General features: G+C 39.7%; 1 protein-coding gene across 1 annotated transcript; it reads left to right on the top strand.

The window, feature by feature from the left end:
• On the top strand, positions 1 to 25,888 carry slc7a11 (solute carrier family 7 member 11). Its single transcript, XM_041797681.1, has 12 exons — positions 1 to 431; positions 3,657 to 3,783; positions 7,798 to 7,913; positions 12,185 to 12,310; positions 14,968 to 15,067; positions 15,195 to 15,239; positions 15,862 to 15,985; positions 21,600 to 21,703; positions 22,655 to 22,751; positions 23,120 to 23,269; positions 23,446 to 23,623; positions 24,888 to 25,888. The coding sequence occupies exons 1-12, from the start codon at positions 188 to 190 to the stop codon at positions 24,941 to 24,943; spliced, it is 1,467 nt and encodes a 488-aa protein (XP_041653615.1). The 5' UTR covers positions 1 to 187; the 3' UTR covers positions 24,944 to 25,888.
• The last annotated feature ends 222 nt before the right edge of the window (positions 25,889 to 26,110 follow it).

The following is a 26,110-nucleotide window of genomic DNA, read 5'->3' on the forward strand; positions in this document are numbered from 1 at the left end:
CAGGCCTGCAGGGCTGGACAGATTAGTGAGTGGAGCATGAATGAAAGAGAGCGGGGTGTGTGAGGAGGTCTGCCCTCCCTGGAATTTACTCCCACATTTTTAACTTTGGCTACAGTGATCACACAGACAGAGTGAGTCCAGAGGGACACTGCGGAGAGACTGTGTTTGTCTATATGTTTTCCCAAAAATGACAAAAGAGTCTGCATCCAACAGACACAAAGCTTCCCAGAATGGGGCTCTGCAGGACAAGGAGAAGAAGAAGAAAGTGGGACTGGGCAAGAAGGTGACCCTGCTCAGAGGGATCGCCATGATCATCGGCACCATCATCGGAGCTGGGATCTTCATCTCCCCAAAGGGCATTCTCAAATATTCAGGCAGCACAGGAATGTCACTGATCGTGTGGATCGCATGCGGGGTGCTGTCACTCTTTGGTGAGTCTGTTCTCACATGTGTAAGAACAAGTGAGTCTGCAAATCCTGTTTAGAGGAGAAAGTAGGGCCTGACAGTCCCTTTGATGGTGGAAAATGATGTTTTATGTGATTGCAGTTGACTATGGCATGTCACAAAACACGTCAATTTATAGCTCTTTTATGTGTAAATGACCACTGTACTTCCAACTTTGAGGTTTTTTTTTTCTCATTCAACAAAGCACAAAACTAAAACAGATTGAATTCTCTTTCCTTTCTGCACCAAACCTCTTGTTTTCAGTTTAAGGAGTCCTTACAGTCATTATTTTATCAATAGTTTAACCCAAAATTATGGCCCAAAACATGAACATGTTTACAGTTTTTGGATTTTTACTTATCTTGTGGACTAATAAAAAAGGAAAGAGGGAAGAATCATGTCCACTCTCACATCTATTATCTACACAGCTTATCCTGTTGGGGTCACTGGGGGTTAGAGCCACAGTCACTGGGCAAGAGGTTACACCCTGCACCGTGCAATTAGCTGGATTTAAATCAGTGCAGATAGGGCTGGATTGTGAGACAATTTTATGGGTTATTCTAAGGTAACAATTCTTCTCGGCAATAAATCATAGACTGTTGAAAAGCCTATTTATCTTTAAAGGTACAATGTGTAAAATTTGGCTGCATTTCGCCGAACAGAAACGGTGTATATGGGATATAACGTTTATATATCTATGTGAAGTATGTTAAAATAAGTGCACAATCATCCCCTTTAAACTTTCATTTTGTTTTCACAAAATTAGAAAAAAGCTTTTTAAATTTGCATTACCGTGGGTCGCCCTCTTGGAGGCTGACATAAGAAACCGCCATGTTGTCTACGGCAACGTTTTGGGGACAGAAAGAGCGAAATGCGATTTTCAAATACGAACCTGCCCGCCAGTCCTGAAAGCTACCAGGAAGGCAGGTGGAGAAGAAGACTGATCTATAATCTATAAAAATAATGGTTACAAAAATGAATGAATAAACCCTCACCTCCTCACTGCTGTAATTGATGTCCAGCTCACAATCCTTTTTGGTCTTCACAGGCTCTTGGCGCTTAGTGATGTGACGTTTTGGTAACAGATTGGCTCATTCTAAAATCTTAATGCTAGATGTCGCTAAATTTTACAAATTGTACCTTTAAAATGGTGCCACATTAGCAAAGAACATGCATTTGTGGTATGAACAACAGAGCTGAGTATGTGGGTGTCACCCATGAAATAATTTGCCAGATCTTCTTTGCCAGTGCCATCAGCTTATTCTGCCACTGACTCTTGTTTGGTGTTGGGTGATTGATATCTGAATACAAGACGAACAAGACATGTTGGCAATTCAACACGTTATTAATTAAAAAACAGGTGTCTCAGTAGCGTGTGAACTCATCGCTGAATGAGTTTGAAGTTGCCCTCTTATGGGCCTGATCCAGATCAGTCAAAGTGTTATGCCGATTCTTGGAGGAGACACCTACTAACCACAGTAGCAGGGCTTGTGCTCACATGTGCTGCCAATCAGGTTCCAGTCAGGCACCTGATTGTCAGCACCTGGGGGTATCAGATGCTCAAAACAAGAGTCAATAGCAAAAGCAGAATATGCTGATTGGCATTGGCAAAGAAAATTCGCCAATTTTTTTAATGGCACAACCCACATACTCAGCTGTGCTGCTCATCCCACAAATGCATGGTGCTTACAAATGTGGTTCCATTTAAAAGGGAAATAAACTGGCTGTCTAAAGGTGTAAGATTTATTGCCAAGATGCATTGTTGCACAAAGAAATAATCTACCAAAAATGTCCTTTTGTGCTAAGTTCATATGCTATATTTACACAACTTATAATGAACTATATGAACTATGCACAGATCTTTTAGGGCCAAAACCTGAGGATGAGGTAAGGCATAGATGTGTAAGTAAGCTGGGCACGGGATCCTGTCCGCTCTTTGCCCAAATTGTATGTATGCATATTTTTAACTGATCATGAGAAGCCTTACGTATAAGAGCCAGTCTAAAAGATGATTAACAGAAGAGAATCTGATATCTTTTGTGCAAAAAATGTTTGAAATCATGATGTTCTTAAATTTAAAAGAAATCAAACTCAATCAAAAGTAGGAAATTTACAGGAAAAAACCCTGAAACTTTTATTTAAAAATGTTAAGTTACAACAGTGTATAGTAAAAAAACAAAATGGACAAGAAACCAAACTGACAACAAGTGGTTGGATTTTTAGACTTTATTGTCTTAAGTTTTGATTCACGTACATAGAAAACTTTTAAAGTAAAAAATATATACATGTTTTCAATATGTGGGAATTTTGAGGGGGGTTTTTTTCTTGAAAAAAATTACCAGATCCTCCTTTTAATTTTTTTCTAGAGTGGCTCTAATACATTTTTTATTTTGAAAAAAATAAAATAAATGTTTGATTGTTTTTCAAGTGTTTCAGGGGGTTGCTTAGTTTTTAGATGGGGGGGGGGGGGGGTAGTAATAAATATCTACCACTGTTCTCCCCTCAAGACTTTCTTTTGCTATTGCTTCGATTGAGAGCCCCCCCTTCCCCCTGGCAATAGAGGAATGTACTTACTGTTTGCTTACAGCAGAGATTCAAAACCTTAAGTACAAGAAGTATCTATTCAAATTAAAGAAAAAACATTATTTTAAATTTACCTTTACACATTAAGCCATTTCTGTTTCCCTTCTGTCTATAAAAATTCAACATTCAAGGGTTTGATCTGTTGTCATCGCTTCATTCCTAAATGCTGCCTGCAAGTTGTTATTATGTTTATTTCCACTGTGAGATTAAATAACACGTATGATTTATAGGCATTTCTTTATTAAATGTTGACACACTTGTTTTCTAGGAGCCAGAGAAGATGTCTTGTGCTGCACATCTGTATATTGTTGCATGTATTGTTGCAGAATCCGTAAATCCCCCCGTTTCTGCGATGTAATGAAAATTCCAAGCACATTATCCTCCAGTTCCCTTCCTTAACCCCTTTCCTGCGCCCTGAAGTCTTATTCCCTAAACTTGTAATTAAAATCCGTCCACCTAAATCTTTCTTTCTTAAGTTATGGGCTGAGACCCTGAAAGGCTCCCACTGTAATATATCAGGGTGATGATGGGGCCCGGGGAGGGACAGTGCAGCTTTATAGATGTGGCTTAGACACTTTTACAGCCCTGTGCCCACTGTCTGAGACTATCTGTCACTACTGTCCCTGCAGGAGCACTGTCCTACGCCGAGCTGGGGACCTGTATCAAAAAGTCTGGTGGGCACTACACGTACATCATGGAAGCGTTTGGACCTCAGATGGCTTTCATACGACTGTGGTCTGATCTAATTGCCATAAGGTAAAGCCTGCATCCTCAATTCAAGAGTATGCCCACTTTTGCATGGACCCCTAAACCACTGGTCCTAAACTGGGGACTCTAAATTGCATGTAGGTGTGATTGTGAGCTTTATTTTTTTCTGGAAAAAAAAAAAATCACTGGAATGTTGTCAGTGTGAATTTAGATTCTATATTTTTCACTTTTGGTCACTAGGCCGCAACACCAGACGTTTAAACCAGGCTGTGACCTTGTGAGGGGGTTCTGAGTTTAGTGGAGAGCAGTGAGGTGAGAAAATGCTCACCGTACAGCTCTGTATGTGTGTACACAGCCGAGGCAGGGCAGTAAAAACAGTCTAGTGGCCATCCTAAGCTACCCGATTTGTAATGCTGGCCTCGGGCGAGGGGGACTCACTGGAAGCTCTGGGAAATGAAGGCAGGCAATGAAAACACAAAGACTGATCTCCCCCGATGCTGTGAAAAATGAGGAGATAAATACTGAGAGATGAGCCACTGGGAGCCGCCAAAATGATTTGATCTTTACTGAAGCCAATTCATATAAAGAGTCTGGTGACTGGTTTTATTCTATTGTTCCCTGATTGGAAGATGACATTAAAAACAATGGACACCACAAATCCAGAGACAGTTCAAACATCAATGAAATCATTTTTAAACATCCCTTAAGGAAAGGGTTAAGGTAATGGTAAGGAGCACAAATTTAAAAGTAAAAAGCCTGACCTGGACAACCTGATTACAAAACATAAAGCTGAGTAAATAGTCTGCTTGCAGGAAAAAAAAAGCTTGTCCTCCATATAACATTGTAATGGAGCAAATGTAGCTTACGTAGCACCATTAGCAATGTAAGCTATGCAGAAAACATAGCAATGCAGCTAATGTTGCTGACATAGCTAAAGATATGCTCTCAAAGCAGCTACTTAAGCTTTTTATGTTATCTACATATTAAAGTTATCTTTAGCTGTGTTTACTAAAGTACATGTTGCTCAAGCTATTTTAGCTATAATGACAGAGCATCGTGGCTAATGTAGCTACATGGCTAAAGCTAAGCTCATGAAGCAGTAATGTAAGCTACATAACTACATTTTCTACACACAAAAGTTAGTTTTAGCCATGTTTGCTAAATCTTACATTGCTAAAGCTAAATCAGCCATAGATAATCCAGCTACATGGCTACTGTAGCTAAAGCTAAGCTTCCAAAGCAGCAATGTAAGCTACGTATCTTTTATCTTTGTAGAAATGTCAGCTTTATCTAAGTTTGCCTAAGCTCATGTTGCTAAAGCTAATTTAGCCCTAGGTAATAGAACGATGCAGCTAACATAGAAAGTGAACAAGGCTAAAGCTAAGCGCAAAAAGCAGCTCTTTAAGCTACATAGCTATGTTATCTGCATAGAAACGTTCATGTTAGCTATGTTTGCTGAAGCTCACATTGCTAGAGACAACTTAGCTTTATTGGCTTATGTAGTCATGGTAATTATGTAGCTAGCATAGATATGTTTGCTTTGGCTGAAGCTAACAAAACTAAAGTAAACCAACATTTGTGTAACTAATTCTAAATTGGCTATATTTATATATATTAATCTCTGATTAGACCTCTGACCATTTTGTATGACTTTTTAACGAAATGTTCCTTAGTCTTTGATGTCTGCAATGTGGCTAGTTCATGAACCACCCTTCGTTTATGAAAAAAGTTGAATTAAAAAAAATCTAAACCTGGAAATATGTTTCACAAGCAAATTACGGCACTTCCTTTCACAGATATATGATACATCTCAGATGTATGGTCTGTGAGCGTGGCTCTCGGATGAACTGTCTCTCCATTTTTTGGGTAATGTTCCATTCACATACCAACTATCACAGGGAGACAGAACAAACTGGAACATAATAAATTAGTGAAACCTAGAAACATGTCATGACCAGTGTTGGGCAAGTTCCTGAAAAATAGTAACTAGTTACAGTTACTAGTTACTGCTTGCAAAAAGTAACTGAGTTACTGCTTTGTAAAAGTAATTAGTTACTTTGAAAGGTAACTCAGGCATTACTTATTTTTACTTCAGTCCTCATTGTAGCCTACACATCACATTGATTTGTGTTGTTGTGGCAGAGTGAGAGGAAATAAATGTATTTTCATATAACATTGTAGCCATTATCATTATGTTGTGAAGTGGTGAAGCAATAAAACACAGTTGAAATGTTTTTAACTTTTGACACTAAGCATTTGCACACTGTTAAAGAAGTCTTAAAAAGCTGTACTCTGTTGACAGTGCAGATTAAATCCCAGCTGCTCTCTAAATTTCTTTTGCATCACAGTCCTATCTCTCATCTTGTGTTTTTTTTTTCTCATTATTTCTCTGAAGGCAACGGACTCTACAGCTCATATCAGCCTGTCTTTAACAACATACCTTGCTATTAGTCCGTTAGTGCTGCCTTCGTGACAGTCTGTGCAGCTGGCGGTGATCTAAAATCCAGCCGTGGTTGTTTACAGGGAGTGGCTCCTCCTTGGTCTGCTGGGCTAACGTGTGCTGTACCTGGGTTACCGGTGTTTGTAGCATCTGGTTCTGTGGAAACTAGCTTAGCTGTAGCGTGTGTTTAACTCAGTACTTCGTAAGGTTGGTATAACTGTTCTAGGCAGTGGGAAAGTTTACTTCCCTGTTCTTTTTCGTCCTTTATCCGAGGAGGGAAAAGTAATGCTGGTGTTTCCAAGACAGAGAGCTCACGCTCGAGTGCTCAGCCATGATGTGAGTGCGCGCGTCAGTGCCTGTGTCTATTTGTGTGTGTCTGCAGAGGCTCTATTCTCTCACAGGATGCTGACATGCTTACAGTCCTGTTACGTTGTCCGCCGAACCAGATGTTTACTAACCTTCATCAACGAGTTGTTGGCTGTAAAAGTAACGAGTAACATGATTTAAATCCTAAGTAATTGTAACGGCGTTAATAATTTTAAAAAGAAACGCATTACACCACTAGTTACCATCAAAAGTAACAGAGTTACTGTAATGCGTCAGTAATGCGTTACTCCCAACACTGGCTATGACTTCTTATTACTTTTGTTTCTGTTAAAGCAAACCTGTACTAAACCCCAAAACCAGGGTAACGTGATCTCTTTGACCCCTGGCCACCATCACATCAAAGCTAATGGTAGCATTCAGCCATTTGTTAATCATTTACATTACATTGTCATGGACATACAAAATGAAAGATGCCTTATCATAAAAATTCCAACATGAACTTTTAACATACAGTGCTTAACAAATTTATTAGACCACCACCCAAAGACAGGTTTATGCCACAGCTGCCCTAAATTAACAGCATTGGTAAAAACTGGTAAAACCAGAAAACATGTTCTATGTTTCTCCAATGGTTAATACACCAATATGTAGAAGCTCTTTAACAGAAATGATATTTTTAATGCTAAAATATCATTATTATTGTTATCCATGAATTTTCATATTTACTGATTTACAAAAAACTGAAAAAATAGTAAAGCACATTAATATTTCTTGATTAATATGTAAAATATAGTTATTTGCTTGCATTCCTGAACAGAAAAATTAGTTTTTGTGGTTGAATGTTATGCTTGATTAATTTCTGACTTCTCAGAGAAGCCCGGTGAACCGGCTCAAATTTGGGTTCAGTTTGAAATTCCTCATTCCTGTCCAAAATGGTAAAACGTGGAGAGCTCACTGAAAATGAAAGAGCCCGCATTAAAGCACTTCATGATGCTGGATGGTCTCTGAGACAGGTGGTCTAATAAATTTGTGATGCACTGTATATATTTAAGCCTAAGAGAAAAGGCTCTGGTTGTAATTGTTTTTACAACACAATGCTAGCTCTGCCTTTAAACCCTTATCTGTTGTGTCCATGATTGAACTGCCTTGTTTACCACCTGCTGTGATGGTAACTGTCTGCCAAGCTTTCATTATGATGCTTTCTCTGTTATTTTACATGTAATAGCAGGCATATATTCATCTTGTTGTTTACCAGCACTGATGTATTTGTGTCTGTGCTCTTGTGTGTCTCCCAGGCCTGCAGGGATGGCCGTCATCACTCTGGCGTTTGGTCAGTACGTCCTGGAGCCACTGTTCATGCCCTGTGGGATCCCACCTATTGCTGTTAAACTGACCGCCGCCATCGGCATCAGTACGTAAACCTGGACTAATGTTTAATTGACACAAACCCAATCCAAAAAAGTTGGGACATTATATAAAATGTGAAAGAACAAAGAATACAGTTTACAAATCCTTTTCAACTTATATTCAGTCGAATACAGCACATAACAAGATATCAAATGTTCAAACTTTTTTTTTTTTGAACATTTAAACAAATTTTAAATTTAACGCATTTAAAATGTTCCAAAATAGTTGGGACAGATGCAAGGAAATACTACTATGGGATGCTCAAATAAACTAAGAACATTCCACAGGTAAGTAGGTTGGTTGGTAATAATAGCTTATAGTGCCATGATCTGGCATAAAAGGAACATTTCTTAAAGGCTTAGTTATTCACACTTAGCAATGGTGTGAGGTTCCCGATTTTTAAATGACTGTGTGGACAAATAATGAGGAGGGTAACAGAAGCGATGTCCAGATCACTGATCTGTGATCCTTGCAGAGTGTAGGGGGCACTTAACTTGCTGAGTGAGGAGGCTGGAGCATTAGAAATGCACGACTCCTGGGCCAAAACAAAGATCCAAGCATTTGGGGATGCCTTAGATACTGCCATTGAATCATTGTCTGTGGATAGTGAGGGCTTTTGTAGAGCAACACACCTACCTTGGCAGTGTAATCCATCGATCTGATGACTGTGAGGCTGAGTTCAGCCACAGACTTTGACTCGCACATGGAGTGATGGGTTTGCTGGACAAGACAGTGTGGTGTTCCTGGTATCTGATTGTGCACATGAAAGTCAAGTTCTTTCAGTCTTTGGTCCTCTTGGTCTAATGATACTTATGTCGGTGTCCAGGGGCGCTGCATTTGTTGTAGAGGGGTCAGCTGGGAAGATTCCAGGCGAGTTGGGGCATGAGCCTGGCCCAGGCCTGGACAATGACCATCAAGAGGTCTGAGCAGTGCAGGACCAATGGTGACGTTGCCAAGTGCTGAACTGACATATGCTCCCATGCCTGACCTGACCCGACAAATAGTCAGACAGTTCATGAATAACAATTCTCAACATGCAGCTGCGGGGAATGAAAACGTTTCACCATCTACAGTTCATTTTATCATCAAAATATTCAGAGAATCTGAAAACCAATACTGAATTCCTGTGACCTTTGGCCCCCACAGGCACTACTGCATTAAAAAACATCATTATGTAAAGGATTTTATAACATGGCCTAAGGAACACTTCTGAAAACCATTGTCAGTTATAAAGGTACATCACTGCATCTACAAATGTACAGTGCATCCAGAAAGTATTCACAGTGCTTTAATTTTCCAAATTTTTTTATTGTTACAGCCTTATTCCATAATGGATTAAAATAATTTTTAACCTCAAAATTCATGTTTGAGAGCAGCAACCGCGATGTATGATGGTAAATATTGCAGAGATATGACCACCGTTTGTTCACTACTTTTAAAAATGCATTGTGGGAAAGAATGAGTGCACTATATAGTAATTAGGGAGTGATCTCAGACATCGCCCCTGTCTTCAGTCCCTGGACTCCTAGAGTGTTACAAGGAAAAAAGTTCATGTAATGTTCTAACTTTTGGCTGTGGTGGCAGCTGTATGTGTGTAGCACAGAGTCCAAGATAAAGCTCCCAAGCATGCTACTGTCCCAACTTTTTTGGGACATGTTGCTGGCATCAAATTCAGAAAATGTGTCAATTTGAAAATAATGAATTAAGTTTATTGATTTGAACATTTAATATATTGTTTTTGTGCTGTATTCAGTTGAAGTTCACAAGGATTTGCATATCACTATTCCAACTTGTGTTCATATTGCATGGATAAGTTTGGCTTTTTAAACTTCTGTCTGTTCCATCCTGGATGTAAAGGTGACACCCAGATTCAACATAAACTTCTATTTCAGTCAGAATAACAAGTTAACATCCATGTAGTGCTCAGTTTTATTCAGACTAAAACAGTAGTTTTTTTCCATCTTCATTTTAACATGCTGAGTGTGGGAACATAGCAGGATGACATTTAGCCCATTGTAACCTGGTGTGTAATTAACAGAACACTTTCATGATGGCAGGCTGTGAAAGGTGCAGAGCGAGGAGGAGGAAGGACTGATGCCAGCTATACATAATTTTAAAAAAGTCCTTCTAACTGATAAAAAACATTCCTGGACATGAGCAGACACTCAGAGGCATTATTAACATGAGTAATACCACTTGCGGCGACTTGTCTGGAGCTTTAATTAGAGTATATGCCAACACTAACAGGTGAAATGTTTTCATTAGTTTAAAGATGATGTAACATGTGTCAGTGTTACATCCTGCAGGCATAAGGGTGTGAGTACATTGGATCCTGGTTGTGGTTTTTAGGTTTGGCATTGTTATATTTTCTCCAGGATTTCATCAGTTCATCATCGACAGTGCAATTCAGGAAAAAACTTTAGTTAGTGTGAGTGACACTTGAAGTATTACCTTTTGTCAGTTTGTACATGAGGCTCCAAGGTTATCTCTGAACGAACAACACCTTGAATCAGATGAGCTACAACAGCAGACCACACTACTCTTGTCAGCTAAGATCAAGAAATTGAGGCTACAAGTCACACAAGCTCACCAAAATTGGACTGTATGGGATTGCAAAGCACATTCCCTGGCCTGTTGAGTCATGATATCACAGTCACTAATGTTCGTGTAGGTGAAGGCACTGTACTGGATAAATGTGGACACAGCAAAGCAAATCTACAACACAAAGCAAAGACATTAAGACAGCAAATGCAGCTTTCAATGAATGCACATTAAATTCTTCCAGCCTGATGTCCAACAGATCCAGAAGTGAGCAGAGGTCAGTCCATTAATGTTCCTTCCATGGTTCCAGCAAGTTAAAAGTCTTATGGCATCAAGATTCAGCTTTAGGGGGAAAGCAGGGCTTGTGTTGTCCTTCTGAGGTAGAAGAAGAGTTGTGTGTCCCTCTTTGGAGTTGGGCCTTCTGCAGCACTCCTGTCTGAGGGCATCAGAGGAAGGAAATAACTCTTGTACTCAGCTTGCTAACGACTAACTGTGCCAGACTTTCAAGGGCTACTGGGAAGATAAGTCTTTTGGATGAAATTTTCCCTCCAATCTACAAAAACAAGCCTGAGTCTCTGTTGTCCACATGTCTGGTTCCCAACAGGTGTGTCCCTCTTAATGGGTAGTGGCATAAGTTCAGAGGGCCTGTCTTTTGAAGCAGCTTCATATACACTATTTTTAAGGGGCTTGTTCAGAGTAGGGAAGGGAACTTTTTATTTTGTTCACTGGAAAGGCACTATAAAGGAGACTGGTGAGCTTACCTGGTGTAGGTGTGGAAACTGTGAGCCCATGCCCACAAGAGCTACTGTTGTCAGTGGGACTTCACAACACTTCTTCGGGACATTTCTGATTGAGGATTCCAGCTCATAGACACCTGCAACCTGCATCACTCCCCATCCAGAGTTCCCTGTCTTAGTAAATGCCAGTGTTTTAGGAACCTCGTTCCAACTTTCTGCAGATATGTGGGAGAAACTGACCCCGACCAGAGGAACTGAAGCCCGCATAAGCAGACAGCAGCTCAGATATGCTGAGGCAGAAGAGCATGTAGTCAGTAGCCAGAGCTTGCATTGCAAAAAAGTGCCAAACACAAAGCCTTTCTGGGTGAAAAATAAAATGCTTCAAAAATTTTCAATATAGCATGCAACTGAGCCAGCATTGTGTTTTGGTCAATTTTAACCTTCTAAATTATGCAGAGCAGCTATACCCATGTGGTGCTATATAGCCTAGCTTCCTATAGTGTGTCCTGTTTGAAGGGGCAATACTTGGTTGAATTTCTGAAAGCTTTTGGCACTACTTCGCCAAGTAGCTCATACAACCTGACTTAAAAAATAGCAAAATATTCCTTTCTTAGTGGGGCACTTGGGTGGGCGAGTCCTGGGTCTAACCCAAGGTCTCTCTGAAAGGCACCCACTGGGAGGCAACCAGGATGCAATGACAGGAAACATGTTAGAGAAAATTTCATTTGATGTGTATTTCCATCTGTGAACAGGGAAATTGTGGCCTACAGAGCATCTAGTCAGCAGGGGGAGCTCTATTGTGATGTCTTCATATTTAAAGACTGATTCCCGTTTCTAATGGTTTATGTTAAAATTTTAAAAGTCCTGTAGTTTGAGTTTAGTTTAGTCTAGATTTCAAATACAATTCCATTTAAAGAAACACAGATATCAACCAAACGAAACATGAACAACAGAATATAAATTGATAATACACATAAATTCCTCTGTGTCTCTGCAGCCTCTGTCATGTATCTGAACAGTATGAGCGTGACGTGGACCACAAGGATTCAGATCTTTCTCACCTTCAGCAAGCTCCTGGCCATCGCCATCATCATCGTGCCAGGGATGTACCAACTGTTCAAAGGTGAGTTGCCACTATAACCTCTGAAAACCCTCTTAAGTGTTGTTCAGGAACAGTCTGTGACTTCAAACAGAGCACTCAGCTGAAACAATTATAACATGGTGTGCTTTGACTTACACAAGACTGTAAATATAACCCCGAGGCCTTGATGAGGGCAAAGACACACAGCTGCTCACAGCGAGCCACAACTCTGACGTGTCACAGTGTCCTCACAGCGGGCAGTAGAGAGGCCGGAGACACATCCATGTCACCTCAGCTGTTGGACTCACACTGTTTATAAAGCATGGTGAACACTTAGAATAATACGACATTTTCTCTAGTTATTACTTCATATCAGGTAGAAACTACACACTACAACTACAAATACCACTCCAATCTTTTACACAGTTTTTGCCCATCACACAAATTAAAACCAAAATGTTCCTTTGAGTCTGTTGATTATAGAACTCCAATATGTGATAAAGGATTTTTTATTTATTTATTTAATGCTATACTCTGTCTAAAACAAATGCAAAGAAAGATCAGCCTCTGGAGGTTTCCAGGACACATGCATTCAAAGGCTCATGCTGTGAACAGAACAGAACAGAGGGGATAAAATAAGAAAAGATGATTAGGCCACTAGAAAGTCTTCCTACATCTACAAAGATAGAGAATGAGTCCACCAGTGCTCCTAATGTCTCATTTCACTTTAACAAATTTGAAGACAGCTCAGTGCACAAGTCTAAAGTCATTTGCATTTACCTTTTTACTGTTCTTTTATTTCCTCTCCAACCCATAACAGGTTCCCTTTTCCCTGTCATATAAGTGATATGATATTAGATCTATCTAAAATTCCTGTTTTCCTTTCAAAGTAAAATCAGGTCTGTATCCAAAGAAGAAGTCAATGGCCCTTATTTATCAAACGTGCATATGACAGAAACCTGGGTGTATGGTAATTTCTATGCACAGATCTGCATCTGTCAATCTAGCTGTAACGTATGTACGATATGCTTGAATTTCACACCCGGTCTGAGCTTGTGTATGCACATTTTCTGCTCAGAGTGGACTCGCTTTGCAGCATGAATCTGGCTGTACTAGATCAGATATAAAACCTCTAGAACCCTTGTGACCAACAGTGGTTTTCAGATTATTTTGATCAGCGCCAGCTTCCAGCTGATTTCCTTGTTGTATGTTATATTTGATGAAAAGAGTTTTTTAATTTTATTTTAAATTTTGTGATGTTGGAGTTGCTAGGTGTTGGTCAGATACCAGCGATATATAACAGATTAATCTCATACAAAGTAAAATACTGTATATCAAGACTTTGTTTGTGTGTGTGTGTGTGTGTCAGTGTTAATTTCGTTGACTAAAACTATGACTAAAACTATTCGTCAACAGCCTTATTTCCATGAAAAAACTAGATTAAAACTAACAAAAATGGATCTCTGATGGCTAAAACTGACAAAAACTATGTTTAGTTTCGTCAAAATGACTATAACTAGACTAAAATTTAATTTGGTTTTCGTTTGACATTCAAAATCTGTGATATTTCTCCACTGTGGGTAAATCTGTCAAAATGCAATGCATCTGTAGCTATTCTGCCTCTTAGCTGTAGAAATCAGGGACCCCAGGTTTGGCAGGGTGCAGAAAACACACTACCATGATTTGATATCAAATTTAGGCAAGAAAATAAATGCTTGGACTAAAAGTAAAGACTAAAATGTGAAGACTTTTAAACTAGACTAAAATGTTGTGAGTTTCCGTCGACTAAAACTAGACAAAAAGGAAAAAGGGTAGACATGACTAAAATGGGACCAAAACTAAAATGCATTTCATTTAAAGACTAAAACTAAAACTGAAATTAAAAGTAGCTGCCAAAATTAACACTGGAGTGTGTAGTTGTGTGTGGGGGGTGTGTGTGTGTGCGAGGGGGGGTCTTGATGATTATGGCTTACACCTTACAAAGATCAAAAAACTACTATCTCTTAATTTTAGATGTGGCATGGAGCCAATCAGTCTGTGGCACTGCTGGGGTGTTAAGTACAGGTTGCTCTGGTAGCAGCCTTCAGCTTGACTGTATTGTTGAGTCTTGTGTCTCTGATCTTCCTCTTGACATTTCCTCAGAGGTTCTCTATGAGGTTCAGGTCAGCTCATTCATTTTTATTTTAGTTTTGGCTTCACTGTTGGCAGGCGCCAAGTCCTCCTGGAAAAAAGAAATCAGTATCTCCATAAAGCTTCTCAGCAGATGGAAGCATAAAATACTCTAAAGTCACAGTACAGTGTAGACCAACAGCAGCAGATGACATGGCACCCCAGGCCATCACTGACTGAAAACTTCCCGCTGGACTTCAAGCACCTTGGGTCACATAATTACAGCTGTGTGTACTGAACCAGAGTGAGACAATAAAGGGGCAGGAAGTCTTAGCCAATTGGACTTTTCCACATCAATATTTCTGAGATACTGGATTATTTTTGTGTGAGCTGTAAACTGTAATCATCAAAACATAAACAAAAAACGCTCTTTAAATGTTTCACTTTGTATGAGATTAATCTAGAAAATAAACCACATAAATCATGTGTATTCTGATTTTTTTACATGAGTCTACAGGTAACATATAACAATATGACATAAGATACAATGACATATGAAACTGGGGGTTTTCTGATTGGTGTTTTTGTAGGTGAGACCAGCAACTTTGAGAGTGCCTTTGAGCTGAAGGATATCCAACTCTCCGGGATGCCTCTGGCCTTTTACTCAGGGATGTATGCATATGCTGGGTGGTAGGTATGGTCCTCACACACACACACACACACACACACACACAGAACTAACACTACATTGAGTTAATTTAGTCATTTTGAACAATGAAACTCATTACACCATTTTAACAACACGTTCCCCCTACAGGTTTTATCTCAACTTTGTGACAGAGGAGGTGGAGAGGCCAGAACGGTACGTTTCATAATCAGGATTAATCAGTTTTTTTTTTAATGTTTAAGACTGATTTTTTTAATTTCTAATTTTTGAGTCCATATTGAAATCCTTCATCAACTGTTCCAGGTGGGATGATTAGTGAATCAAATAAGGTCAAATGGATTGAAATGAGATATTCTAAGAAGTGCGAGTGTCCTCATTTTATATCACTGTGAGAGCATGAAGATGTTACCATGGAAACAAAATAGCACATAATAAGCACTGTTCAAAAAAAGGAATACTTTAATATTGGACATAAGTTACATCGTGATTGAAAGGTTTATGCTGTCAGCCTCAGTATGCTCATAAAAACAAGATAAAATTTTAAAAAGATCATACTGAATCTCTCCATGAGATTTCTTAGTACAGAGCTCGTCTTTGTGCTACATAATGTTATTAACACAGCATGTTTTATAAATATTTCACTCCCTGAACTCTGTTAGCTCAGTGTTTTTGCAGCCTACAGCAGCATAGCTTTGCCTTACAGTAAAATTTCTGTGAAGAAAAAAAGATAATAAACAGAATGTGAGGTCATAATGGAGGTGAAATAAATGTGAAACAGACCCATGTGAATGAATGACATTTATACTTCTACCCTCAGGACTGTGCCTTTAGCGATCTGTATTTCCATGGGGATAGTGACTTCCTGTTATGTGCTGACTAACGTGGCTTACTACACTGTGATGACCGCTGAGGAGCTGTTGGCCTCTGAAGCCGTTGCTGTGGTAAGAAAAACTTTTTGTTTGTGACGGAAAGAATCATGGGCATTACGGCTGTGCTTGAATTAAATAAATAAATAAATAAATAAAACTGCACGGCGGTGCAGGGGTTAGCACTTCCCGGTCAGGGTCTTTCTGTGTGGAGTTTGCATATTCTCCCTGTTCATGCGTAGGTTCTCTCCTGGTACTCCGGCTTCCTCCCACCACTAAAGACATGCACGTCCATAGGGTGTGAGTGTGAGCTTGCTTGGTTGTACGTCTCTATACTTTATGTCAGCCCTGCGATTGACTGGCGACCAGTCCAGGGTGTACCCTGCCTCTTGCCCAATGACAACTGGGATAGACTCCAGCCCCCCGTGACCCCAAACAGGATAAGCGGAATGGAAAATGGTTGGATGGAAAAACAGAAGAAGCAAACAGCACAACACAGCATGTGTCAAATCAAAACAAAGGCATAGAGAAATTCTATCCTTCTCCAGTAAAACTGAAAACAAAGATACAGAAGCATTTAGAATTTTTTTGTAAACATAATAAGGCTGTCAAATATGTGTCATGACATAGACAAGCCACAAAAAAACAATGTAAAATACTTCTGAAAGACGGCCAACCTTAGTCTACATTTGACAAGGCTAGCAACAAGAGCCAGGCTGTTACATCAACCAAGTATGTGCAGATCTGAACAGCAATGAATGACACTTTCATAAAATATTTACCCCCTTTAAAGTGACTGACCAAATTCAACAAAAGTCTAGCCAATTGGTGATAGTAGTTTCACAATTACTGAAATAAGGATCGCCTGAGTAAAGTGAATGTGTCTCAAGTGATTGTAGTATAAAGACACCTGTGTCTGCAAGGTCCAATCACCGTTGCTATTATTACACCATGAAGACAAAAGAACGCTCCAAGCAACTTGGAGAAAAGGTTATTGAAATGTATGAGTCAGGGAATGGATACAAAAAAATTCGAGGCACTGAGCCTTGCCTGAGTTCAGTTTAATCTATCAACAAGAAACAGAAGGAATATGGCACATGTGTAAATCTGCCTCGGGTGGTCCACAGAAACTGAATGACTGTGCAACAAGGAGACTAGTGAGAGAGGCCACCAAGACACCTATGACTACTCTGAAAGAGTTGCACGCCTCTCCATGAGATTGGAAAAACCCTGCATACAACAACTGTTACCTGGGTTCTTAACCAGGCAAAGCTTTATGGGAGAGTGGCAAAGAGAAAGTCAATGATGAAAAAAACTCAGCCTAGATCTTGACTAGAATTCACCAAAAGGAATGTGGGAGACTCCATGGTCAAGTGAAAGAAAGCCCTTTGGTCTGATGAAATGTTTGGTGGACACCAAACACTGCACATTACTGCAAGCACACCAACCCCACTGTGAAGCACAGTGGTGGCAGGATCATGCTGTGGGAATGCTTCCCAGCAGCCGGCCCTGGAAGACTTGTAAAGGTAGTGGTGAAAATCAGTGTGGGAAAATATAGGAAAATCCTGGCAGATAATCTCATTCAGTCTGGACTTGAAAAGGGCTGTTCATGTTGAATGCAGCCAAAGGAGCATCTGCTAAATACTGGTTTCTGTCTGTATGATAGGCAGAGGTGATAAACATAACAACTCTGCTATATCTCACACAAGAAAATATTCTCTCTTTACATTTTCCACAGTCCATCATCTAGCTGTTGGTTGCTGATACTGACTCACCTTTCAGCTCTTCTACAGCTAAAACATGTGTTTTACCTGAAATCTCTCTGCTGTTAGCGATGTTTACTCCTAGCGATGTTAGCACCCCGCTTAGCTTCCTGCACTTAACACGTCATTATGAGCCAAGTGTCTCTGACAGCTCGGCTTCCCAGCATCTGTTAACGTGATTGTTTCAGGCCTGTACTGTTAATGCTAATCACATCAATCATGCCCACTAATAACACACTTTACCTTATTAGAGCGAGGGCTGCTATCAGTGCTACTGTAAGCTGTGGGAGACTCATTCACTGAGAGCTGTGTGATCTTTTCTAATAGGGTTAGTCTTATTGGCCCGTGTGCAATGAGTGATAGCAGCGCCTTAAGAAAGGTGTTAAGAGCATTTATGTGTTCTTTGAAGGTTGTGATTGAATAAAAGAATTACACTCTGTTCTTCCTCTCTCAGACAGATGATAAAAGTTTACAACTCAAACTTAATTACAGAGTTAAACTCCAGACGAGGACCTGTCTGGAGGAGGTTGACCTCGAGGTACAATTAGTAACATGAGACGCCATAAATTACAGGTGTGTCTCATAAAGTTTGAGTGTGCGTGCTGATGGATGGAAGAGAAGATATTAAACTGAGTCTTGAAGAGCCAGAAGTCTTAATATTGTGAGGAAGATTTGAGACTTTAATGAGTAAGAAAAACAATTATTTAATCACAATATCAGAGATGTAACAGTGTTAGTCTGATGGTTGGGGGTTTGTTAATCCCCAGCTATCACAGTTTGTTGCACACAGTCGTTATAAGGCATCCACACCCCAGCCCAGGTGGCGGTTAACCACTAGCAAGTTTACAAGAACACATGGTGGAGCTATAAGGCCCACTGACTTCTTATCCCCTCAGAAACAATTGTGCCTGATAGGCTGGTTTAGAGTGCAGCTAATGTTGGTCCCCAGGACTGGCCTGCCAGCAGTAATATCTGGTCAGTGTGATTATTTTGATACTAACATTGATTTATTTTTTCAAAAGAACAATGGCATGACAGACAAACTTGAGCAGCACTGTAGAACAGTACCTGGTGCTTCAATGTCATGGCACCGTGGTTATACCAGAACCACCTCCTCTTTAGTCATGACTTGTCCTTGCATTAAAGCACAATACACTGCGTTTTTAAGGCCCCGTCCACACGTAGGCAGGTATTTTTAAAACTGGAAGTTTTTCCCATCTGTATTCAAAAATAATCCTGTCCACACATACAGTGTTTTAAGAACATGTTCGTCCATAAGAAGACAAGAAATGCAATGCTGTAAAGAGCACGCCATGCAAAAACACGTGTTTTTCCTTTACAGTGTGGGTGAAGCAGACAGAAGTGACACCCTTGACATGTGATAGTTCTCTCTCCGTTCCTCTGTAATGCCCATTTCATTTTCAAAGTTGCTCCCATCAACCTGAATTGGGTCTCATCGGCGGCATTTTTGTCTCTCTAGTGTTACATAAAGCAGCAGTGAGCTCCGTCGTCCATTCAGGCTTCTCTGTTTATAGATTTGAGTAATTTTGTGTGGATATGGAAGCATATCTAAAGTTGTGTGGCAAGTCCAGTCAGCAAGTTTGGCTACCACCGTCATTGCAGTGGTAACAAAAGTGAAACCATCGAAAAGGTGTGTTTTCAGTGACCTAAATCTGCATTTGCATGTGAACGGAAGGTCAAATTGCACAGAAAAACATTTGTTTTTGAAAATACCTGCAGATGTGTGGACAAGGCCTATGGCTCTACAATACAGTTTAACAAAAGTATACATAACAGCAGGCCTAGTACTTACTTTATTTCAAAACTAGCATCCTAACCTTCAAAGCAGATGAATTTGCCAGACTGTCATCAGGCAAATTCATCTGGCAAAGCTCCAATCCACAAAGTTTGTGCTGAACTGACCAATCAGCGTCATTTGAGAAGAACGAGGCAGTAGCTATGGGCAGGGTTGTACTGTGAGTCAGTGTAACGGTTGGCTGGGATGTAGCTATAATATAGTGGCAGCTTTATCAGAACTGGACCACACTTCTTTATTAAACCAAGAGCAAAGAGCCACCTTAAAGCCTCTCTTAGCAGAGACCATGCTTTTGCATGTCTGCCAATAGGCTTCAGCATGAATTTCCATTCAAACACTACAGCAGTGCTATCCTGTATAGCTCAGTTTAGCACTGGAGCTGCACATGTCTGCTACCTCATTTTGTCCTATTGCTCTGATTGGCCCATGATGAATGTGACAAACAGAACATGAAAAGTCCTGCCCTTCCCAAATGCTCTATCTGAGCTTTCTCGGATGAACGTGAAATACATCCATGCAGTAGATATGTTAAACAGCCTATCTGGTATGTCAGGTTAAGCATTTCCTTTTGTACAATGAAACACCCAAAATGCTGGCATGGTCAGCCCGATTTGCAACTTATTACTTGTCCAAATAATCCTCAAATGTGTGTGGTCAATATGAATATTTCATAGCTTCCCGGATCTCAAATACTGAATATCAAACATGTTTGATATTTACTATTCCAGATCAGGCTGCCTCTAATAGAATTCCCACAACAGCCAATAAAAGGGAGTGGAGCCGGAAGCGCCACCAGCCTGATGGGGCGTATAGATTGCAAACATGGCAGTGAATATTGTCGAGGGATAGGTAACGTTAAAAAGTGAGAAAAAATTCCAAAAGTTTAACTATTTTCACATGAGAGGGCTGTGAGTGCAGGGACAAAAACTAATAGCTGATGCCAAGGGTGTTTTTACATTCAGGAGTCTGCTGAATTATGGCATTAAGTGGACACAAGCACTAACAATTCTTCCATGTAATGCTGGTAGCCTTTTCCAGGAAAAAATTCTTATCATTACTGCTCACATGGTGATTTTTGTGCTTTCTATGAAAATTTAAATACATATTTTTTTACATAATCCTGTTTCTGGTGGCGTAATGCATGAAACTCTCGTTCATGTTGAAATCTTTCTGATTATTATACACCATTGCTTTCTTATGAGCATTAAACACATCTTCCTATAAAAGCCAAGTAAACCAAATGTTATTGCATCATAATAGAGTGGTTACCTAGAAAAAACATAATTTCCGTGTCCATTTGTATTAGAGTACAAATGCACATGGAAGAGATAAATCCTTCTCGGCCCTTCAGTCCGTGCTGGTCCGTGCGAGCGTGGACTGTGACTAATCATCTCTGAATGGCTTCATGAATAATAAGCAGCTTCTTCTCCCACTTCTGCATGACCCATTTATGACAATTACTGCCAGCCGCCCAGTCAGCGGCTCTAATTCCATCTAACTACCCTCACTTAATGAAAAAAGACAAAGCACAATTCAATAAAGTGAAAGTGGAAACTTTGATTACAGAATCTCACTGCTCTTTATAAAGGAGAGTCGAGCATTAAGAGCAGCAGACTTCACATTTGGATGTTTGTGCAGCCCACTCTGTGTCCCAGCAAGACACGTGACACAGCCTGGTCAGCGGTCTGACACTTAATGTGATTTGATGCCCACTTGTTGGGTTGTCTGTGGGTTACAGACAATCAGACAACAAGACACCTAAACCCTGAAACGCTTGACTCTACAACTCCCATCTCAGCTGCTGAAGCTTGTAACTCCTTCAGAGTAGTCATAGGTGTCTTGGTGGCCTCTCTCACTAGTCTCCTTCTTGCATGGTCACTCAGTTTGAGAGGACAGCCTGATCCAGGCAGATTTAAACATGTGCCATATTCCTTCAGTTTTTTGATGATGGATTTTTGTGGTTCTGCAATCGCAAAGATGGTCTGGATGGAAAGATGGACAGATGGATAGAAATCTGGATTGAAACCTGAAAATACAAACATGAAACATTTCACCACCTGAATAACGAAGACCTCCTGCTCTCTTTGACCTCTGTTTTTTCTCGTCTCAGACCTTTGCTGAGAAGCTGTTAGGGAACTTCTCCATCGCCGTGCCCGTGTTTGTGGCCTTGTCCTGCTACGGCTCCATGAACGGCTGCCTCTTTGCTCTGTCAAGGTAAAGATAATCCTTAGTTCCTGCACATAATTTCACTTGTTAATTTGCACAGTGTGCACTCCACACTGTTCCATCCAGGTTTTTTATCAACACAAAGTTCAAAAGCCAGAATCTATGATGGTATGAAGGTATATTAGTGCCCATGGCATGGGTAACTTGCAAAGGGACCATTAATACTGAGAGGTACAGCAGGTTTTTGGGTAACATGCCTCAAAACAATGCATTTTTTGGGGGCTGTAAAGATGTCCCTGCTTTTTTCAGCAGAGCCAGTATTGCTTCATAAGCAGGATGCTGGCCTGCATGCAGACTTGTCCCTCATTGAAAATGAATGACACATTATGAAGAGTTAAAAAAGACAATGGAAATGCCACACTGTTAGGCAACTTAAAACGCACATCAAGTAGGAATGGGGGAAAATTCTGTACTTAGTACTTCAACAAATAGGGTACATCACACTGCAGTCAAAAGTGACCTATATCGGATGTTTTTTTGCTGATTATTGACTCATGATTTTTTCTGACAGCATGAACAGCTCAAAAAAACAGTCAATTTTATCACATTGAACATTAAATATCTTGTCTTTGTGCAATATTCAATTGAAAATAGACTGTTAAAAATTTTCAAATCATGTCTTCTGATTTTATTTACATTTTACATGTTGTTCCAACTTCCTTTAAAATCACAAATGGTTTGTTTTTTTCATCAAAGTCCAAAATAAAACATTTTTAATTTTGATAGCTCTGAGTGGTTAACAATGACAGGATTTTGGGTAATGATTTGATGTCGGTCATGAGAATGGACCAATTTAGAACCACGTTTAAGAAGTTTTGAATTAATTCACACTTTTTCATTCTGATTCTAAATTTACACCATGCATGACGTTCAGCAAAGTTCAGTCTGTTTATACAGCAAACAAAACTGTCAATAGTCAATATGTGTGTGTGTTCACAGGATGTTCTATGTGGCGTCACGGGAAGGACAGCTCCCTGAGGTTTTGTCGATGGTCCACGTCCGCAGACACACTCCACTGGCTGCTGTCCTCATAATGGTCAGTTCTCTGCGCTAACAAACATAAAACATTTATTTTAGTTAATGAAATAATAATTACAACAACAAATCGCAAAATATGAAAAAAAGGTTTAACAACTAAAATATGTAAAGCTAAGGTTATGAAATCATTACATCATTTTCCATGACTGGTATAGTTAAACTGCCTTGTTTGGTATGTGTTGGTATTTTGAATCTACAATTTCATTTAAAATTGATAAGAAAACATGTCTGGGGAAGCACGTCCCATGACCCTTCAAAGTTTGGGCTAACCCCCACATATAAACACTTCTATCAACATACACAAATTAAAGCAGCCTTTTTGTGTGCCTCCTGAAATGTGTGTGTTTTCTTTGTGTGTGTACTCAGTACCCCATGACGATACTCCTGCTGTTTGTCAGTGACCTCTACAGCCTGCTGAACCTCATGAGCTTCCTGCGCTGGCTCTTCATCGGCATTGTTGTTCTGGGTTTGATCTATATGCGGTATACAAAACCCAACCTGCCCCGCCCCTTTAAGGTGCATTTGTCCTTACCTGTACACCGCTCACCTCGTTGTTAAACTGTCTGTTTAATTTGTAGAAAAGGAGTGAGTCATGTAACAGTGAAATGCTCCTAAATGGTCCATGTCGGCTCTGTCTATGTGTCTTTTAAAGTCTGTGCTGATGGTCATGACTCATGTCCCCTTGTCCGCAGGTCCCACTCTTCATCCCTGTGGTGTTCTCCCTCACATGTTTCTTCATGGTCTTTTTGTCCCTGTACTCAGACCCCATTAACACGGGGATTGGATTTGCCATTTCTCTTACGGGGATACCTGCCTATTATGTCTTCATTTACGTCAGTGACAGACCAAAGTGGCTTCAGAGAGCTTTAGGTAAGTCCTAAGGAACACTGGTAGGCAGTGTTGTAAAAGTTCACACTTAAAATGAGCTTTCACATAGTTCACTTCACACAACTTAAAATAAACTATGTAAACTACAGTGCCTACAAAAAGTATTCACCCCCTGGATGTTTTAAACTTTTATTGGTTTTATGTATCAATCAATATTATTAGATTTTTGACAAAAATATTCAACAGAGGTTTCAGAGAATCACCTGAGTGTAGTGAATATGTCTCAGGTGAATGTAGTATAAACACCTGCATCTGGAAGGTCCAGTCACTGGTTATTCAGTATTTCTGGACACCATTACACCATGAAGACAAAAGAACACTCCATGCAACTCAGAGAAGATGTTAGTAAAAAGTATGAGTCAGGGGATGGATTCAAAATAAAATCCAAGACACTGAACATCCCCCGGAGTTCAGTTAAATCCTTCATTAAGAAATGGAAGGAATATGTGCTAGAAGACTAGTGAGACTACTCTGCTTCAGCAGCTGAGATGGGAACCTCTGCATAAAATAACTGTTGCCCAGTTTCTTCACAAGTCAAAGCTTTATGGAAGGGAGGCAGAGAAAGCCATTGTTGAAGAAAACTCATATCAAATCTTGGCTAGATTTTACCAAATGAGGAGACTCCATGGTCAAGGGGAAGAAAGTTCTTTTGCCTGATGAGACCAATATGGTGCTTTCTGGCCATCAGACAAGATGCTATGTTTCGCTAACACCAAACACTGCACATCTCTATAAACACACCACCCCCACTGTGACGCACAGTGGTGGCAGCATCATGCCGGGGGGTGGTTCTCGGCAGATGGCCCTGGAGGGCTTGTAAAGGAAGAGGCTGGAAAATATAGGATAATCATGGAGGACAATCTTAGTCAGTCTGCAGGAAAACTACAACCTTAAGAAGATTTATTTTCCAACAAGACAATGACCTGAGCATGCAGCGAAAGCTGAGAGTGGCCCAGTTGAAGCCCAGACCTCAATCCAATATATAATTAATTGACATCACTTTGTAGAAATCTGTTTTTATATTTACATTAAAGAAGCTTTTCTATGTGTTTTTTTTTTGTCAAAAAAAGCCAAACTATATTGACCATCATTGATTTTAAAAATCAATTAAATTGTAAAACATCCAAGAGGATGAATACTTTTTATAAGCACTGTATAAAGGCAACATAACATGTAGTACATGATCATATTTTTTTATTCAACATCAAGTATCATGACAGTAATGTGTTTCCTCTTGTGTCCTCAGATTCCTTCAACAGAACCCTACAGATCATCATGGAGGTCGTCCCTGCTGAGGAATAACAGCACAGAATCACACTACAATAATAAATACACTTTTGTTGTTCTCTAAACCCAAAGACTGATTTAGTGCAAATATCAAATGTTAGAACTTTTGCTGCGTGTCAGTTACTATGTGTGTTGTGAAAATACAGATTCCTGTTGTATCATCTTAAAGTCATGTTAAATCTGCATCTGCATGCATCTCATCACCATCATCAGTTTGTTTTGATTCCCTGCTTATTTGAATACAGACACTTTAGCCTGGATTCTTCTTCTGCATGAATCTACGCTGTCCAGATTCCATGTCTGTCATCAGGGGATCCATCTTGCAAAGGAAACATATTTATCTGGAACTTTTGAGTGGAAGCATGATAACAAATCTAAAGTTTTCACTGTTGATGATGCTAAAGGAGAGCAGGTGTTATGGTAAAACTAGTGAATGGTTATGTCTAATACATGCTTAGAAGTTATTAATTTAATGAAACGAAACAAAAGGGCTCTCTAATATCTGTTATTAACTCAGACACATTTGACATGTTGTCACCAGATTACTTATTTTTACTTCGAATGAACGCGTCTCTATGATGTGAACTCAGAGATGAACTGCTCCTGAAGAAGCTACTTTTGTTTAGCACAATTGGTGAACACATCGGGTCAAGCTGCCTCTGTAGCCTGGAAACGGAGTCATGTTGGCAGCTGCAGAGGCTCATTTATGCATTTCCTTTATTTACAGAAATGATGGTCGTATTTTCATTCAAGTGGCTTTGGTCACAATTGCTAATGGAGCCCAAGGGTTCTCCACAATAAACTGTTCAAATGTCATACATGTCCTGATGGAGCGTGGAAGTTTTTTCTGGTAAATGTATCATAGACGCACACCTAAAAAAAATATTTAAATGCTTTTTTTTGTCTTCTATTCTGCTGTTTTGCTGTTCTTAGGAATTTTTTTACAGATAATAAAATAAAAAACTTGTCCCAAAATTTCTGTTTCTCTCAAAATATACTTAAGTAAAAGTAAAAGTACTGATTTTGAAAAGTACTCAAAAAATGTACAAATACACAAAAAGGCTACTCAATTACAAAAAACTTGAGTGAATGTAATTAGTTACTTTCCACCCCTGATTTCTGTGTGTTTTGTGCATAAGTTATTACCATTAAAATGATTGATTTTATTTTTTTTTTAAGTTT

Source organism: Cheilinus undulatus, linkage group 10 (assembly GCF_018320785.1).
Source record: "Cheilinus undulatus linkage group 10, ASM1832078v1, whole genome shotgun sequence".
NCBI lineage: Eukaryota > Metazoa > Chordata > Actinopteri > Labriformes > Labridae > Cheilinus > Cheilinus undulatus.

Excerpts from the sequence above, each read along its gene's own strand:
- slc7a11 (XM_041797681.1), top strand. The coding sequence starts at position 188 with ATGACAAAAGAGTCTGCATCCAACAGACACAAAGCTTCCCAGAATGGG. Across the intron at positions 432-3,656 it reads CGGGGTGCTGTCACTCTTTG|GAGCACTGTCCTACGCCGAG; the intron begins GTGAGTCTGTTC and ends CTGTCCCTGCAG. Across the intron at positions 22,752-23,119 it reads TGGCTGCTGTCCTCATAATG|TACCCCATGACGATACTCCT; the intron begins GTCAGTTCTCTG and ends GTGTGTACTCAG.